At 39.9% G+C, this 17877-nt stretch overlaps 1 protein-coding gene across 3 annotated transcripts in view; it reads right to left on the bottom strand.

Moving 5' to 3' along the window:
- Window positions 1–11180, bottom strand: part of PKD1L2 (polycystin 1 like 2) — a 33080-nt gene extending 21900 nt beyond the window's left edge. For 2 of the 3 annotated variants that reach the window (XM_052687259.1, XM_052687261.1), the window contains exons 1-14: window positions 10860–11179; window positions 10147–10311; window positions 7016–7201; window positions 6750–6860; window positions 6171–6318; window positions 5727–5956; window positions 4675–5079; window positions 3946–4044; window positions 3313–3362; window positions 2925–3042; window positions 2098–2305; window positions 1280–1400; window positions 888–1029; window positions 209–409 (exon numbers count right to left, since the gene is read on the bottom strand). In XM_052687259.1, coding sequence (XP_052543219.1) covers window positions 209–409; window positions 888–1029; window positions 1280–1400; window positions 2098–2305; window positions 2925–3042; window positions 3313–3362; window positions 3946–4044; window positions 4675–5079; window positions 5727–5956; window positions 6171–6318; window positions 6750–6860; window positions 7016–7201; window positions 10147–10311; window positions 10860–11145 — 2470 coding nt within the window. In that variant the 5' untranslated portion in view covers window positions 11146–11179. Of the gene's footprint in view, window positions 1–208; window positions 410–887; window positions 1030–1279; window positions 1401–2097; window positions 2306–2924; window positions 3043–3312; window positions 3363–3945; window positions 4045–4674; window positions 5080–5726; window positions 5957–6170; window positions 6319–6749; window positions 6861–7015; window positions 7202–10146; window positions 10312–10859 lie in introns of all 3 variants that reach the window. The other variant, XM_052687262.1, reaches the window with a different exon arrangement.
- Between the last annotated feature and the right edge of the window lie 6697 nt (window positions 11181–17877).

Genomic DNA, 17877 nt, shown 5'->3' with positions numbered 1-17877 from the left:
AAAGATGTTGTTACGTAACAGACATCACACAGACACCTCCTGCTATCTACGAACAGGGCTTTGTGGGTTTGCATTGTGCAGACCTGACTGGCTTATATGTAGACAAAGAGCAGAAGCTGGCTGTGCCTTTGCTCTTACTAACAGCAGTAACAGTGCTTGCCAGAAATGTGAAGAAGCACTTAGTCAAACAGTTCACCTCAGGACTTACTTGAGTTCAGATAGAAGCAGTAGTTGAGCTGTGTGCTATGACTTGATTGGCACGAATCCACAGAGCATGGAGTGCTGCAGGAGACTGTGAAAGTGGTGAGCACAGATCCCTGCTTGGGAGACACAGCACAGCTGGGGACCTGGGGCGGAGGCACGGTGCTGACAAGGTAGGTTTGTTCCCCGTAAGCACGCTGAGTCAGTGCTGGGAGGGGAGGGAGCACAACATCAGCAGTGATCGTGCTGCGGCAGCACTGATCTGTAGACATCTTACCTATCATGGCAATGATGTGGTTTGTTCAGGCTCCACAAACCTAATAGTGGGCCTAATCAGAAGTGGAATCCCACTACTGAATCAGCCATAAGAAGAGAAGAACTGTTAAGAGCACAGTAGTTTTTGCATTGTAACTAAAATTCCATTATTTGATCAAGTATTCAACATAATGTTATTTTCAGATGAGCCTTAACAAAATTATTAACAGCTTGGAGAGAGAGAATGGAATTTGTCCTGCCATGTAACAGCCCAGAAAAAACTGAATTATTTTAAGGAACCCATAAGTAAAGTAATAGCTCTAAACTTGTAGAATTGCTTGTCAGCGAGGCTACCTGTATGTAACATCTGTATGATGTCATGGTGGCAGAGACTATCTCAAAGCAGTCTAACAAACCCTGCTTGCCCCTACCTGTTACTTTAATCTGAAAAGCTTCTCCATGCGTCTGCAAGAAGGAGCTGTTCATTATCAACGTGGATGTGTTGCTTTGAAGCAAATTCAAAGAGTTCTGACGGAAACCAGTCAGGCTGCAGGCTGGAGGGAGGGGTGCAGACTGGAAAGCCAGACAGAAAAGAAAACATGACAGGAGAGGCTCTTTGCTGTGATTTCTATTGCAGCTGGGCTGCAGAAGTGGAGTGGCAATTTGATGCTATTATAACCGCTCCCAAACACGGCACCACAATGCCTTGGTCTTCCCTGATTTCCAAAGCTCCCCTGTGACAAAGCACCACTCTGAGGCTGTGTGGCTTTTCCTCTCAATGGATGCTTATTGGTAGTATTTCTGACAAATCTGTTGCTCTCACCTTGCTTTGGAACGTGTTATCTAAGTACCAGTTATAGTACATGTCCTGGGAGTCCTTCTGTCCAGACACACTCAGAACAACTTCCTCACTAGCATTCACTGGCTTGCAGTTTGCCTCACACCTGTAGGGAAGTAAGACAGTAGCTACAAGTAGTAACTGGATGAGAACTTGATGTCAGTTGTTTTAACCTTGTTTAATGAACATCTGCAAAATCCCCATGATAAATATACAAGTGACTCACAAATAGTGAAATACTTCATTTTGCAGCAAGAGTTTTAGAAACCTTCATTTTTATTTTCAGCACTGACTGAAGAGCAGAATCCACACACTCTTTATGTTCATTCAAGCTCTCAAGTAAATCCTAGCTCTATTTAACCTCCTGAAAGGATTATGTTAACAAATCATTGAAATGCCATTGATCTTCAGTGAGGCCCCAGATTCCCAAGGACCAGATTTTTTAAAGCATTATTGTGTCTCTGGGTGTCTAGTAGGAATTTCATACCTATTTTTTACTTCTATTTCCATCATTTCAATTAAGTTTGCATATGGAAACCTCCAAAGCTGATAAAAGGTAGAGGGGGTTAAAATGCCAAAGTGGTTTGGGGAGGAATATTATTCAGTTTATAAAGGGATTATGTGCAGAAATGCAGCCTGGAAAAATGCAGCTAGGCCCATTATCTTTAATTCCTTCGATGGTAATAAATAAATTTGTAATAATCAATAAATTATCATAATTGTAATTAATAATGATACATGTGGTCCTGCACTAGGTTTGTGTAGTGATATTAAGTAGTGAATGCTCAAGTTTGAAAACAGACCTGATTTCTAGGTGTAGATCTTGTTTTGCAGTCACATAGAGGCATTGCTCGTCCTGCCTCTCTTCATTCCCGTGGCTTCGCACTGTGACCCTCACAGTCACTGCTGACTTCGGAGGAGGAAGGCAGGAAGGTGGGATTTGCACCTCTTGTTGGCTGGTAAGGATTATCCGGTGCTGCACACATTCATCCCATTCAGGCCAGCAAGCTCCTGCATGAACATTTCTTTTATAGCTTGAACAGTTATAACATCCCATGTCACTTATAAGGGTCTTACCTGGTACAGGTTTCAAAGACCTTTATAGAACCACAGGTTTCCTTAACCCAGTTTATAGAGGGGGTAACCAAAGTTCAGACTGATTTATTTGTAACTATATAAGAGATCAAGGAAAAATGTGAGGACAGAACACGGGCGCTCTAAATCCAGTTTTCAGCCATAAATGTTTTTGCATCATGTTTGTTGCCAACTATTGCTGTTCTATTGAGACATATACCTTTCAAATACCTGACTATGTAAGTCCCTTGGAATTAACTCTTGGCTGTGAGAGTAAAGGCTTAGGATGGGTAGATCTTGTCAAATTCAAACCTCGGATCTATCTTTGGGAAAAAAACAGAACTGCGTACCGTGCAGCATTATATAACATGATTAGTTGGGTGTTAAAGCCAGAATAAGGTACAGGGGCATTCTTCATGCACAGTGAATGGCAAACTTTTAATGCCAGGCAGAAACTAAGCCATCAGTCAGAATATCACAACTTGATCTGGCCTGACAGTAAGTTTGTCACTCATGAAATAAAAATTGGTGGAAAAACTTCAGGAAATTCACATACCACAGGACCAGAGGAAACTGGAATTATCATTGTTATCTGGCCAGCCAAGAGTAATAGTTGTGAAAGGATCCACGTGGCGGCTCGGTTTAATATGTATTTTGTTTTTTCTTTGGTGACCCTAAAAAATAAGTAAATATACCAGCTAGGACAATGGCATGTATAAACACATACATTATTTCATAAATAAATGAAAAAGGTCTGAAAATTTAGACACCGGATCACTCTGTGTGCATCTGTGGTTTAAATGCTCTTTCCTTAACCAGTCGTAGCGTGTATCTGCTGTAGGAATTTCAACAGATGGCATAGAAGAATGACACGTGGCTAAATATTCCCAAACTCTTATGTAATGCATTTCAATTTTAAGGAAAGATCTTTAAATAATACTTACTTTGGTCATTTGGGTATTTGTTTTAGAGGTGTCTTTTTCCTTTGCAGGATCTGTTACAAAAAACAGTCATTGTGATAAGCAATTTAGTTTCAGTAGGTGAAACTCTAACTAGGTAGTCACATACTGTAAGTAAGATCATTGCTATTCTTCAGTCATAATGGTGTAAATGAAATTCACATGAGGTGATGAAATTTAACTGATGTACAAAGAAGAAATGAGGGAAAGTACTGTAAAGGTTTCAATGGGATTAATTCTAAAGTCACTTTATTCCTGGTGTATTCTGCTTTTGTAAATGTAAGGACTTGCCATCTGGAGATGTTTACTGACAGCAACTGATGTGATTTGCTGTGATACAGATATTTCCTAAGTATATCCCAAGACACGCACTGCACTAATTAAACTTGAGGACAAACAGCAAATGTGCAATGTGTAATACATAGAGAGTAGTGCTAATTAATGAGCACTTCAAAGCCTGGGAATTTGCTGTCATCAGGAAGAAGCCTCCTCAAAAGTTTCAGCACTGTTGCTGGAAAGGAAGAAATTACTAGATGCAAACCATAAACACTCCATGAAGTGCTCTGATTGCAAAAAGACGTGTGGTCAAAACCAGCACTGTCAGATTAACGCAATTACCTTCTTTATGAGAACTGTTTGCCAGCACATTGATGAACCCAATATCCAGACTCACATTTGAGAAAGCATTCATGGCCACCACTTTCACTAGGAAAGTACCTAGGAAAGACAAATGTCCAAACTAGTATGTCAATGGACCGTACCATCACGTTTATGATATAAAGCTCATAAAGAAAATTCTATTATTTTCTCTGGTTAATTTTGTTTGTTTGTTGATGAGTTTTCCACTTAGGAAAGCAGCTGTCTTGTTTGAGATTTTCTACCTGAGGGGATGGGATGTTCAAATGGGTATAAGGAGGCCCAAGAAAGCTTCTAATGTTGAAAATCTTAAAACATAAAACAAAATCATAATTAGCTTCTGGTGTGCCAGCTTTTGCATGGAATTTGAATAATTCATTGAAGGAGATTTTTTTTTTGTCTTCTGCCAGTGAATTATCTCTTTAAGACAATCTTGCTAGTCCTATGTTTTAAAGGCTTTGATTGTTTAATAATGGGAAGAAAAAATGCTAAAAAGCTCATTCCTAAGTCCAATAAAAACTATGTGCTGGAGACTGATGTAGGTGAGGATGGAGCTCCCTTTTTTTTTCTTAGCACTCCTCTCCTTCTGAGGAGTGCTAAGAACTCCTCAGAATTTCTATCATAATAGTGTGAAATGAGGTATAAACTTGGAAAGTTATATATATGAACAAAAAGGAACATCTTAGAAACACACAAGTCAGCATCCTGTACCTTCAGAGTGCATGGGAATGATGTATGTTTGAGGTTCCCCTTGAGGGCAGTCTTCCTGGTGAGCATGAGTTTCATTTGATCCAACCACTTCAAACCTCATCTTAGCTGGGGCACCATGAGACACAGAGACATTTATCTCCAAATTCTCCCCCAGCTGCAGCGTGTGAGAAGCTAATACAGCCTGAAGACCAGACACTGGCTCAACTAAGTGAACAGCGATGCTCTCCGAGATCTCTGGTGCAGTTGTGTTGCTGGACACTCGGATTTCCAGCTGATGTACCCCAGGGCCTAGCAGCTCTTGAGCAGCACTGTCAAGTGTCAGGTTGTGAGGGGCAATTCCTTCCTCTGCACTGGACTCAATAAGAGTCATGTTATTTGCTATTACATTGTAGGTCACTCCGCTACCTGTAAAAAGACAGTTCAAAATTTCTCACAGCTTGCATAATAGGCAATCCCATTCTGTTTCATACAAAATGTAAGCATTTCTAGAGTCATAACAATACTGCAGCAATGCAGTTATTTTGGATAAAGTCACTTTCAAGTGTTTTTGTGCCCATCTAGGCTCGCTATGGAAGTCTGTCACATTTTCTGCTGTGAGCATGAAGGCAGTCAAGAGAATTCAAATGTTACTGAATTTAACTTTTTAAACATGCAAATTCCAGGAGCCCAACGTGAGAACAAAATATACAATAGCAAATATGACCTGCTTAGTGTGAAATCCTCTTACCCTCAGTTGGAGAGGCATTTCTGTGGATTCCTAACTTCAAATGCAGAAATATTACTACTGGCTCCATGTCGATTCATGTGACTAAAGTCGAGGTCATGCTTTGTTGGATTTGTGGAGAGGGAAAAAGGTTTATGTTTATGTTCAAAGTGGTGTAATCCCTCTGGGAAAGAATCCCTCCAATAGTGCTTGGAGCATTCAGTCGCAGAAAGGCAACAATTAGAGGGGGAAAAAAAGAGTGTTTTCTGTAATGAAAATCCTACTTCCATTCCATGGTTAGGTTAGTATCTAGGTTGCTATTTAAACCACACAGACTAATTACCCTTACCTCCATTGAGTTCAACTTGAATCCACAACAACTCTCCATACAGCGTTCGGCAGTGAGAGCCGTTCCCAGACTCGTGGTGGCTGTAGCAGCCAGTAATGCTTAGTTCATCCATCTTGTCCTGAACCATCACCCGCTTCTGTGCTGCCACATGCCACTCGCTGGTGCTGCATTCCACAAAAACAACAAACTCCCCAGGAGATGCATATCTATGTGTGACACTGCTGAGCAGTCTAGAACAGAAAGAGAATGGCCACTTGTGGAAAACTGTCCTGGCAAGTCTCCAGCCTTATGTGGCAGCAGTAGTCACAGCTGTCAAATTTCTGACCTGACTCATGTCTCCTGCACTCAGGAGGTGGATGAGGCTCTTCACACTAAAACAACGCCCTTAATTTTTCTGTTCTATCCAGGGAATTTGTCTGATGATGTATAAAGGATATATCTTACGTTAGAGGGTAGTAAGGATCCACAGTGTGGCCATCTCCAGTGCTAATGATGCAGGAAAGGTTGCCAGAGTATGGAGAGAGCAGCCAGTTCAAAGTGATTGTGATGTTTTCAAAGATAAAACATGTGTCTGTTACAATCAGCTGCAGACCTGTAAAACACGACAGAATTCACTGCCATTTTGTCTACATTTCTTGCTTAAATCAGTTGATTTTCATGCATTGGTGAGAACTGGCCTTCTTCAAATTAGAGTTGACACTGCTGTCAATTTGAATGCATTAGTGGAGTGATCAGGAGCTGATTCTTCTCCGTATCAGCTGGTCAATATTCATGTTGGAATACAATTTTATTTGTGTATTTTATGTGTATGGATTTCCTGGCTTTTTATCCTATCAAAAACCCTCTAGAGCTGTCTGTAAGAACAGAGAAATTACATTGTTATGTCTTCAATATTTTGAGTGTTCAAGGAAGAACATTCCAGGCTGGAGGATGGAGCAGAGATTTTTGAGAAAAATATTACACTCATAGTGTTACAGCCTAGTGAAGAGCAGGTATTGATACTGACAGCCCTCTCACACTTACCCTCCTTGCAGTGGTACTGAATGGACAAGTAGTTGCCAGAAGCTGGACACGGATCTCCAAAGAAAGTGCCATCTGCTGCCACCTGGCAGGCCTGGAGACCATGACACTGTCCTGGAAGGAAGTTTATATGGTTTAGTGTTTTTCTCTGTAGCCATCATAATTTAGGTGAGAGACAATCACAGAAACAAAGGTAGAAATGCATTAGTATCTTGTTCCTGAGTTCCAGACAAAATCCCACAGCAAACCTCCATGCCATAAGACACTACCTGCCACTTCTTCTTTGACACTGATCCAGCTACATTCTTCCTTCGTGTCATTCTGGGGAGGAGTCTCCAATACACAGTAGTGAGGGGTCTTCCTTCCGTAGGATGACTCTCCAATCTGAATAACTTCTCCTGATCCACACTGTATGGTGGCGTTGTAATTATCGCAAGCAATGCTCTGGCCATTTTCTAATAGGGAAAAAAAATCTGATTTCACTTTCTGAATTTCAAAAACAAAATCTTACGGAGTTCTCCTGCATATTCTTTTTTTTCCCCTTTTGTTTCTCTTTCTCTCCTTCTCTCCCTCTTAAATTAAGCAATACTGAAAGTGGAAAAAAGAAGAAAGCATCAAATACTTCTCCATTTTTAAAATCCAAAAGAATAGATTTATGCTTTTTACCACCTTAAACAAAAATTTGGTAACATTTTTAATAAAAGAAAATATTGCCATTGAAAAGAGTAAATACACATTTGTGAAAAACATGTAGCATTTGTTTGACCTGCAGTACTGGCAGGTTTCTGATCACATCTTACTTCAGAAAGCCTTGTGGCAGTGTGTGATTTGCATGATATTCAGGTAATTGCATCAGAAAAGTGTTTGCATATAAAGTACAGGACCTGATCCCATTTCTGTTACAAAGACATCTTTATTCCTTTCTGATATTCAATGGACTCCATTCAGCAGAACTGTTCAAATGAGTAAGGTCATATTTCTAAAAGCAAACACCTCATTCTTGGGTTATTCTGTGGCAGTTAATTACCCTTCAGATTTCTTGGGATCCTTTAGCAATCAGGGTATGTAGTACCTGAAGAGGAGGATGAAAAGCTCTTACATGAGAGTGTTGCAAAAGAATGTTTTTGTTTCAGCTGTCTCAGGATTAAAGACATTGTCCTCCAACTGCTGTTTTGATCATTCCCCTTAAGCACCTTGATTAACAGAGCCAGTATTTGCACACTGCAGTAATTGTTGCTCCTGTTATTTAAAGCTAAATCTAAGCCTGGCTGTAGTTATAGCAACATGATCAGTTTACAGATTAGAGCTCTCTAAATAAGCTTGGAAAATTATTTGCTGTTAAATTATAATACAGGCTATTATCTCTTCCATTTATTTGTTCTTTACTTGGCATAGAGAGTTCTCATAGTATTTGCTGTCTTAGTAAATCTACATATGAAAATGCATAGAACCAGATGTGTGTTCCTTTGTGCTGGTTCAATATGTATACTTTTACTACAACAGACTCCTAATTCACAGAGCACCAGTTGGTAGGGTGAAATAATAAGAGCAGTGAATTGAACTAAGGAAGACTTCTGCTTAAGTTGAGAAGCACACATCATTCTAGAACAGAGTCAAAGAATGAAGGTAGAATGCTGTCTCTGGTTACATGCTTTTAGAAATATATCTCAGGTCATCAGATGTACATAGTTACAAGGAATCACAGAGATTCAGTTCAAATAGTGATACCACTATAGGAGCTACCTACACATTTCATATGAAGTTTCATACTTGGTGTGAATGAAGCCTCACCGTACCTGGGTGTGAGGGACTTAAATATCACTATGGCCATTTTACAGAGGCAAACTGAAGCAGTGAGGTTGCACAAACTTCTAAACATTCAGCACCCAGAGGAATTAATGATAGAATGTAGTCCCAGTTTCTTTAGGGTTGTGGTTCAAATTCCTTGCACGCAAAGCTAGTAAAAGAGGAGTCTACATTATTATTGAAACATGTATGTGCATTAATGGACATAGGCTGTAGATACTGAAAACAAGGCTGTAATTACCTCAATCTGTTCTCAGTTTCCTTGGTAATGAAAAGATGGATGTAGGGCAGGGCATTGTTGCCCAATAATGCAAGCTCTCATTGAATTTAATGGGCTTTAAGTCAGATCCTATGGTAACAGATGGTAGCTTCCTTAAAAACAGATAGTTGTCTACCGTGGTTGTAATGGAAAAAAATAATTGTAATCTGTTTTTGCAAGGAAAATCAGCTGAAGGAATTGTACTGTCTGCCAATTTCCACTCCCCCAGTCATTTTTAATGTTAGTCATCTTCAGCCAAATTTGATGTATAGATATAAACCCTAAAAATTCACGAAAACCAATAGTTAGATGAAAGAGAAAGAACTGCATCAGTGTCTCTATTATGAGTAGAAATTATACCCCAATTTATGATGAGGGCCAGCAGGTACAGCTGATGCTTTGAAGCTGCTGCAGAGCCATGGGGACAGAGGGAGAAGTATTTGGAGAGACAGGAAGTGCTGGGGATATAGGAGTGAGCAGGGGGACTGGGGAGAAGGATGGGGTGGGGATATGGAACAGAAGATCAAGACAGGAAACAAAGCATTATTCATTTTGCTGTTTATGGAATGACTCGTTAATTATGTCAGACCATTGCAATAGTCCTGCTATGGCTTGTGGTAACCTGTACTTGTATATTGGATTTGAAGACTGTATTAATGAGTCTACAGCCAGACTTGCCATCGAGTGCTTGTGACCTTAGATCTAGTTACAGTTTAAAGTACTTGGTTTATGTGCAAAATGCAAGAAACACAAATTCCCCTCTTATCTATATGTCAAATGGGATAATACTGCCAGCATTCCTTTCCAGGACTGTTTGTTCCAAGCAGTTTAAGGGATGCAATGACCGTACTTTTTCAGTCTGAGCACAAGGAAGAACAGGCTCTTGTCTGTATCCTTGGCCCAGGGAAGCCCTTGAACTTCAACTGATGGAAGGATCTGAGAAGAAACAAGAAAAACTTGCTCTCACATTTGCTTACTTCAGACTGCTAGAACGAGTATCACTGGAAGCCTGGCTGTATTTTTGCTTCCGTGATGAATGGAAATTATTTGGATGGGCTTGCTTTGGCCCATATTTATGATTAGGAATTTAAGAGCAATCACATAGGTAGGTGAGTTCACATTTGTAACCATTCTGAAACCCGGTGATTTTAGGATTCTTCTTTCCTTCAGTTCAGATCTCCAACGAACTGGAAAAAGAGCATTATTGGGCTTGTATGGTTTTTTGCTTGCTCACTTTTAATAAACTTCAGGTTGTTGCTCAGCCACTTTGAAAGAAGCAAGACAATTAATGCACAATTGTGAATAGAGTAAGCTCACTTCTTGGTTCCATCTTACCAAACTCACAAATGAAGTCAAATTCCTGGCTGCAGTTTTCAGTCACACCCCACTGATACTTGGCATTCTTCAGGATGTATCCACACACAGATGAGAAAGGAGATGGCTGATCCTTGTACCAGTTACTGTAGCTTATATTTGAGGTGTCTAGCCAAATAATTGACCCTGTCAACAAAATATACATTTCCTGAGTGTTTATTTCCCACAGGAAAACAACTAAAGGGTCAGTCTGCAGAACAAATCTGCATCCTCGCTCCTACTGAAGGAAAGGCAGTTTTGTCTGAATAGAGATCTTCAATTTAGTTTTACATGAAATCTGACATAACCACTAAAATAGACACTGCTGCTTCCACCCAGACTCTCAGCCTCAAGATTCCACCATTTCCCTTGCATCAGATCTTGCAGCATTTCCCAGCATGATGCTTAGCTTGCTCGTCCACTGGAAAACCAACCCAGCACATATTTTTCACTGGGTCAGCAAGCTGATCTAATGTGTGTTTACAAGAGCAAGATCAAATGCAAATGGTGACAGCATACAACTGAGAAGTGAAGCAGACAATTAAAATATCTTAATACAAATCTAAAGTTACAGCAACAAAAGACAGTGGCTTTTCAGCAGACATCTATAGTAGGATAGATTGCATTTGTTGTCACGGTAGGTAAGCATCACAGGCTGATAGTTCTAAAGAAGACAAGATTTTAAAATCACCTACCGTCAGTAGTTTCATTCAGCAAGGAGTCTGAAATCAGTCCTATCCACCATTCCTGATCCTCAGCAATATGTTTCTGCAAGAATTCTTGAGTCTCCTCATTTTCAATAAAGACAAGGTGCCCCCCTCCTCTCTCACACCACCTCTGGGCACTTGTGAATGTACGTTGCAGTCTAACAAACTCATAGCATGAGTGGTTGAAAGCTAGCTGATGTTTTGAGCAAGGGATTTCTTCCTCAGTTACCAAACATACAGCAAGAGAAATTAGAACTGTGATCCCAAGCCACATTCTCAGCTTAGTGCCCGGTGCGGCACCGGTTATGCTTATCACATCAACGCTCTTTTTGCTGCCTTTTTCAAAAGCTTGAGTCGTCACGTCATCAGTATTCCTCCTTCCTCTATTCTGTTTGCAACAACAGCTGCAGCAGTACATGGAACAAATGGCCTACATAATGGCGATTGTGTCTGTGGACACACACACCAAATGTTGGTACTAAATCACTGCAGTGGCCATTGTGAGGCCTGTTGTATAAATGTCATTCCATGTAAAGTCAGTTTGAAGAGAGGATATGATAGTATTGCTTTCTTCTTGAGCAAAGAAGATAAAGTTGATGTATACTGTTACTGGACACATGTGAAAGTGAGATAAAGCTTATCCATCAAAGATATCATTGTATGAGCATTAAAACCGGAGGTCTTTACAATGACAACAGAGACACAACAGTAAGAATAAAGAAAATGAGAAACACAAGAAGTCATTAGATGGGAAAACACACTGTGTTCCTCTAGATACATTTAATAGTTTTGAATTGCTTTGTTTTCAATAATTATTATTCTTTAGTGTGATTGTTTGAGGTCATTCTTTTGGAGACTAACATGATGCCTGCAATTATTGTATCATACTCATCCTGCCCACCTGTTTACATACACCAGGGTTAATCTCAGCTATTCCAAGTAGACCTAATTGTTGTGTTTGTTTAAAGTTCCACACCCATATGAAATGCTCCCATCAGCCCTTAAAAGCTAAGCTGCTTAACTATACGGAGCTACTTCATACCTGCTAGTAAGTGGAAGAGAAAGCTGGAAGTTGATATAGTGATCTGGAAAAATGTAAATACTGCCTTTATCACCAAAGCCAGTTGGGAGCCTTACTGCACCAACAGCTGATGGACTTTGCGAAGCCAGTTCAGCAACATTTAAGAGCTGAAATCCCTCAGTGCTTCTGAACTTCTTTACAAAAGATACCCATTGGATTTATAAAGCCACTGGATTAGCAGAAACACAGCACAAATAAGGATCTGTAGCTACTGTGATCCTTCTGTCCTTGGTATCAGCTCCACTGAATTTGATGCTCTTTACATTAGTTTATACCGTGATAGCCTGACAGTGAAAGAACACATGCTTATATTTGGACTTAGGAGCTACATAACAGAGGTGCAGGAAGCAGTGATCTCTGAATTCCCACATTGCAAAAATACCATTTGCATTACACTGTCACCCTAAAAGCAATGCAGTGTGCCAGTCCAGCTCTATCTCTTACAGCTTTCTTGCAGAGTAATGTGTGCGCACTGTATCCAAGAAATGTTTAACAATGATCTTTAGCCTGAAGACCTTTCTCGACCTTTACTCCAGTCACCTTTCTCAGCTGGATAAAGCAGGATTATGGTCAGGGTTTTCAAGAGAAAGTTTGCGGGAAAGTGTTTAATGGATGAGACAATAGGAGAGGAAAGGGAAAGAAAATGTCGTGCGGGGGAAGGATAATCACTGAGCTAGATGTCCCCTCTCCCACTGCAATTGAAAACTGAGATTTGTCTCAGCTATGGAACCCTTGCTTCAGATCCCACATTAATCACTGATTGATAAAGATGGCTGTTGTGGCAGATGAGAATGGAATATTCAGTCTGGGATTCCCACCTCTGAGGATGGCCACTCCGTACTCCAATTGTCTGATGTATCTGGCCCAGTCACTGTCCACACATCCCTTTTCCTGGGAGAGAAGAGAAATATGTCACTGCATGTTTTCATGACATTCCCTTTTAGAGTCCTTGCTTTTCCTTGGGCCATGCTGACTTGCCTGTCTTTGGAGAAGCTGACAGATAGCCCTTCTGTTTTGGTTTCATAGGTGAGAAATGTAAGGATGAAGAAGGAGACTGTCCTTAAATGTGTCTGACTCAGTGATACAGACCGCATTGCCAGTAAGTGCCACTGACTCACATGTGTGATGGATTAATTCTGTAGCATCATCCAGTTCTGACTCTGCAACTGAAAACTTGAATACATGAACACACTGCTACAAATGCCAGAGGTGCCACAGGCTGTCCCCTGTGGATCTGCTCCAAAGTAATTGAAGTTAATGGAAATCTTGTCTCTGACTTTGATGGATTTTGAAACAGGCCTCAGAAATGACGAGCAATGCTTGGAAATATCTACAAATAAAGCCAAGCTCTTCAAGTGAACATACTGTTAGCAATTTCTACAGCTTGATGATTTTTTTTTCCTAACCTACACTAGCAGTAAATGACTCCTCAACTGCCTGCAGCAGATGGGGAATGGAAGAAAGATAGTTTTCTCTCTTTTGCAGTTTCTTGGTTTCATGCATTTTAGTGTCATTAAATCAGTCTGGCCATTTATTTTGCTTACCACGAGGAAGAGAAAAGCTTTTACAAAGAAGAAAAAATCTGTTAATAGCATCAAAATTAGCAAATAGGTTCCTCAGGAAAAAAAATCCTGAAAGCCTTTTTCACTCCTAACTAAAAAAATGACTTAATTTCATATAAACGTTGCTCCTGGATTTTTTCATATTGTAGGAAACAAGTTGTTTGCATTCTGCTTCAACAGAAGTACATTTTTAAAAAGAGTTTTCTTAATGTCAGAAGTCCCCGTGGAAGTTTCCCATCGTGCTGAGATTTGTTCATCTCTGTTCAGTTGTAGCTGTCCACCTGAAAGGCTGTGTACCTTTATAGCACATATTACATACCAGCAGCTCCAACTAAAACACTGTCCAGCAAATATAAGGCTTACAAAACTGTTATGTTTTGCAAGCTTCGACTAGAAATTAATGACAAAGCTTTCTCAATATTTTCACACCCTCACTCCAAGCTGTGATAAAGCTGTACATAACTCCTTTGTTTATGAGCTCTGTTGCATATGCTGGAATAAGTCTTTCATGTTCCACAGAAATGTTACAGGGAGCCCTGGGGTTTTCTGAGGAAAATGAGCTCCAGAGTATCACTGTGCTGTTGGTGCACAGACAAGGAGAGGTGTGGTGTCCACACTGACTTTGTGGTGGTCCTGATTTGTACCCCAGTGCAGCCTCACATCATCCTGTGCTTCAAAGGACCACAGCAGCCCAGCAAGACATCCTGACAATCCTCCCCCACCGGCCAGAAAGAATTAGATTGGAAGAGTTAAGGAAGTGAAGAGCTGCCAGTAAGAAAGGATAAATCACATCCTTCTTCGTTTTGGCCATCGTTCATTTGCCTGAAGGAAGAGCAAGTTTACTCTCTATAGGACATCCCATCTTTACATTTCTGAATATTACTGGGTGTAATGTATAGATTTTATCTGAAATAGAAATGTATCTCTGTTCTGTGAGCATCATATAAATGAAAAACCATTTTATATTACCCTGCCATTTAGGTAGGAAAAAATATGATTTTCAGGTATCACTAACTTGAGTTTAGACTGTGTGTCATATGCACTTCCACCGTGTGCCAAACTGCTTCTTGAAAAGGTCTGTTTCATTATTACCCAAGAAGGAAGTAATGAGTATGGAACAGACTGCCTGGAAAGGTATGGAGAAGAGTACTTAAGGACACATAGATCTTCCATATCCGCAGAGTGCTTTAGAAGAGTCCATTTATCAACTGCTTTTAGAAGGTGGGTCACAATCAGGCCTCCTTCCTTGTTGATCTCTGGGCTGGGTGTCCTGATTTGTTTGCTGAATCAAAGGGATTTGTTTTTGCTGTGGTTCTAATGTCTAATTTTCCATGTGGTAACAGTGAACTTCCCAGTGAGTCTTGCCAATTGTGATCTTATCTGGTTAAGAAAAACAGAAAATAATTCTTATCTTTATAGGGTGCAATGATTAATTTAGATATGCATACCTGGAATGATAGGGTCAGAGTGCAGATAAGCTGGACTACATTCAGGAGCTGCTGAGTTGGACATAATTTGTGTTTACAGGTTACCTTTTGGCATAGCTGTTGTCTGGATAAGTTCCTGGAGGTCTTCTGAGAAGTATCTTTATAGAAGCATGTACTGCTACCATAGGGCTAGTAGCTCGACTTCCTAGCTTGCCATGCAGTTGATACATGTATACCTCCCCCTCTCACAGATAGCTCCTATGTTTTATTGCTGTCCACAGCAGAATCTGGACTATTGGGAAGAAGAGTAAACGTGTGCCACGTAAGAACATTAATCAGGCTAGGGCTATTGATAGCTAAGGTTAGACTTGAATTCACATATAAAGTAGCAGAGCTATCTGAAACATCTGCTGACATCTCATGTGTTCTTACTATCGTAAGTGGCACAATTTAGATGTGTATGTTAATGCAAGAAATAGTGATTAAAGGCACCCTATCTGGGTAAAACATTAACACTGGTAGATACAAATGGGCTGAACTTTTCCTAGTACATATACTTAGCAGGCAAAAAAATGGCTTAGATATAAATTACAGCCATTGCAACTTCACTCATATCTCTGCAATCTCTTCAGATTTCTGTGAGCACAGGAGATTTCTGAGGCAGTCCTACGTCCATCTTCTGCTTGTTTTGCTCCGTCTTGACACAAAATATTTCCGAGCTTATTGGACAAGAACATGGAAAAAAAGCTGTGTTACACATTTTCATTTCTCATCAGCAGATTTCAAAGAACCTTACCAAAGAGATCAGCCCCACAGTCCCCATGTTGAGAAGATGTCCCAGAGGCTGTTTGGGACAGTGCTTTCATGTTAAGCAGCCTGCACTCAAATACCACCTGACTGAAACCAGAAACCAGTTCTTTCTCACTTTTGATTTGATGTTGTCCCAAAGATGTGCAGTAGGTTAAAGGTAGGACAGTGTGCAGCAACATTAACATTTCTCAGTTTGGATGCCTGTAACACTATTTTTACAGCTTCAGTCAAAGATGAAAATGCTGTCCTCCACACTGGCAGTTGGCCCACTTGAGAACATGTTGCTGAACAAGTAAAAAGCTTTTTACATGTATTTTTACATTCTTGTTTTAGTCAGGTGACATCTGAGTGTAGATTGCTTAACTGTGTCCTTAAATAACAAAACATGTAGGTAGTCTTGGGATGATGATAAGTGCAGGTAGGGTCATGAAAGTCTCATGATGAGGAAGTTTATGTGGGTATTGTGATATTTTACTTATTTGAATGTCTCACATTTAAATGTTTGGGCATTTGAATATTTGAGCATTATAACAAGTGGGTGAGCTCAGTCTGGTTAGGTACGAGTGTGGTTGTGGCAGCAGTTCTGTGCCTCAGTGCTTGAAGAGTCTTAATGCTCAGTTACAGAATATTCTTATCTGAATGATTAAATCAGTGTTTCTGGTAATATTTGTACATGCTATTGTAAAAAAAAAAAAAGCTTTATTTATTACAAAATATATTGAAGTTTCACAAAAATAACTCACCAAAACCAGTAAAAATAATTAGTTTGATCCAAACAAAGCCCAGTCTGAACAATGTATGGAAACTACTGTTGTTTGACACAAACGATATTAATTGCAATTGGACTTCGACAGTACAAGAGGATTATTCCTCAGTGGTGCTGGCCAAATGTCTTTTGAAATGAGATGATGTCAATAAGAGAATATTTAACAGAGATGAATATTTAACAGAGTTGGAGCTTACATCTCCTGGTACAGTGAGATAGCAGCCAGTATGATTTCAGCAAGAGCAGCCCTAAGTTCCTATCAGCTTTACTGCTGGAGCCTTTATTTGGTAATAACAGATAACAGTTATTAGTTGGAAGTTCTTAGCACAGCCTAAAGATGTAGTCAGGTAATTTGATCTTTGTAAATGGGCTCTAACTATAATCTGAATTTTATAATGGAAAGGTTGTGATTAAAGTAAATTGAATAAGTACTTCTATTTCAATATCAAGATAAGGAATAGGATCGGTCTCTCCCTGATTCAAAAGGCACTGATTTGCTTCTTGTGTAAGCAAACCAAAAGTACAAAGGTAGACACATGGCAATTACATTATTGTTATAAAAGAAGCTTAATTAACTAACAATTTGAGCTGTACAAATGTTCAACTATTTATACAGCCAGAAAGTAAGCACTGCCCTCTTCTCACTTCTTTCCTTCAATGCAGACTATTCCATTAAGCAGCTTCAGCAACATGCCGAAAATCTCACCCTACAGAAAACCATCTGTTCTTCATGCAGACAGCACAGTCTGCCCACAGTTATGATGGTCTGGAAAATACTGGGTGTGTGAGTTATCATGTGTCTGGTAAGCCCAATATCAGAGATAGGCAGTCTCTCCAAAATCCAGGAGGGCTTCTAGTTCTATAGGCCCCCTAAAGGCAGCAGCTCCCTTTCTAACCTCTTTCTGTTGTTCTGTATAGGAGTTTTGAGCCAAAACCAAAAAGCAGACATGGAAATATTTATAGGAAACAGTCTCAGATTCATCATAAGGATATGCAATTTCGTGCTGACTAAGAACTTCAGCTCTAAGGGAAGTTGAACTGAACTTCTGATAGTTGAACTGAACTTCTTTGTTCTTGTTCAAAATAGATGAGAATAAGGAGAAGTGGAAAAGGTTTCTATGCTCTCTAGAACATGGACTTCTGTAACCTCCTCCATGCTCTCCCATCAAACACATCTTTGCAAAGGGAGAAGGAACACTGTGAAACAATGAAATTAGAGAAGTCACCTCATCCACACCCCCTTCCTCCAGCGGTTACACATTATAATTGTAAATAAATACTTGGATGTTAATACAATAGTGTAAAAAGAGGAAAATTGCACAGTTACCAGTTCTGATTTTTTTATCACTTGTTTCCATCA

Source organism: Tympanuchus pallidicinctus, unplaced genomic scaffold (assembly GCF_026119805.1).
Source record: "Tympanuchus pallidicinctus isolate F22 unplaced genomic scaffold, pur_lepc_1.0 scaffold22, whole genome shotgun sequence".
NCBI lineage: Eukaryota > Metazoa > Chordata > Aves > Galliformes > Phasianidae > Tympanuchus > Tympanuchus pallidicinctus.
This window is presented reverse-complemented; position numbering and strand designations above follow the sequence as displayed.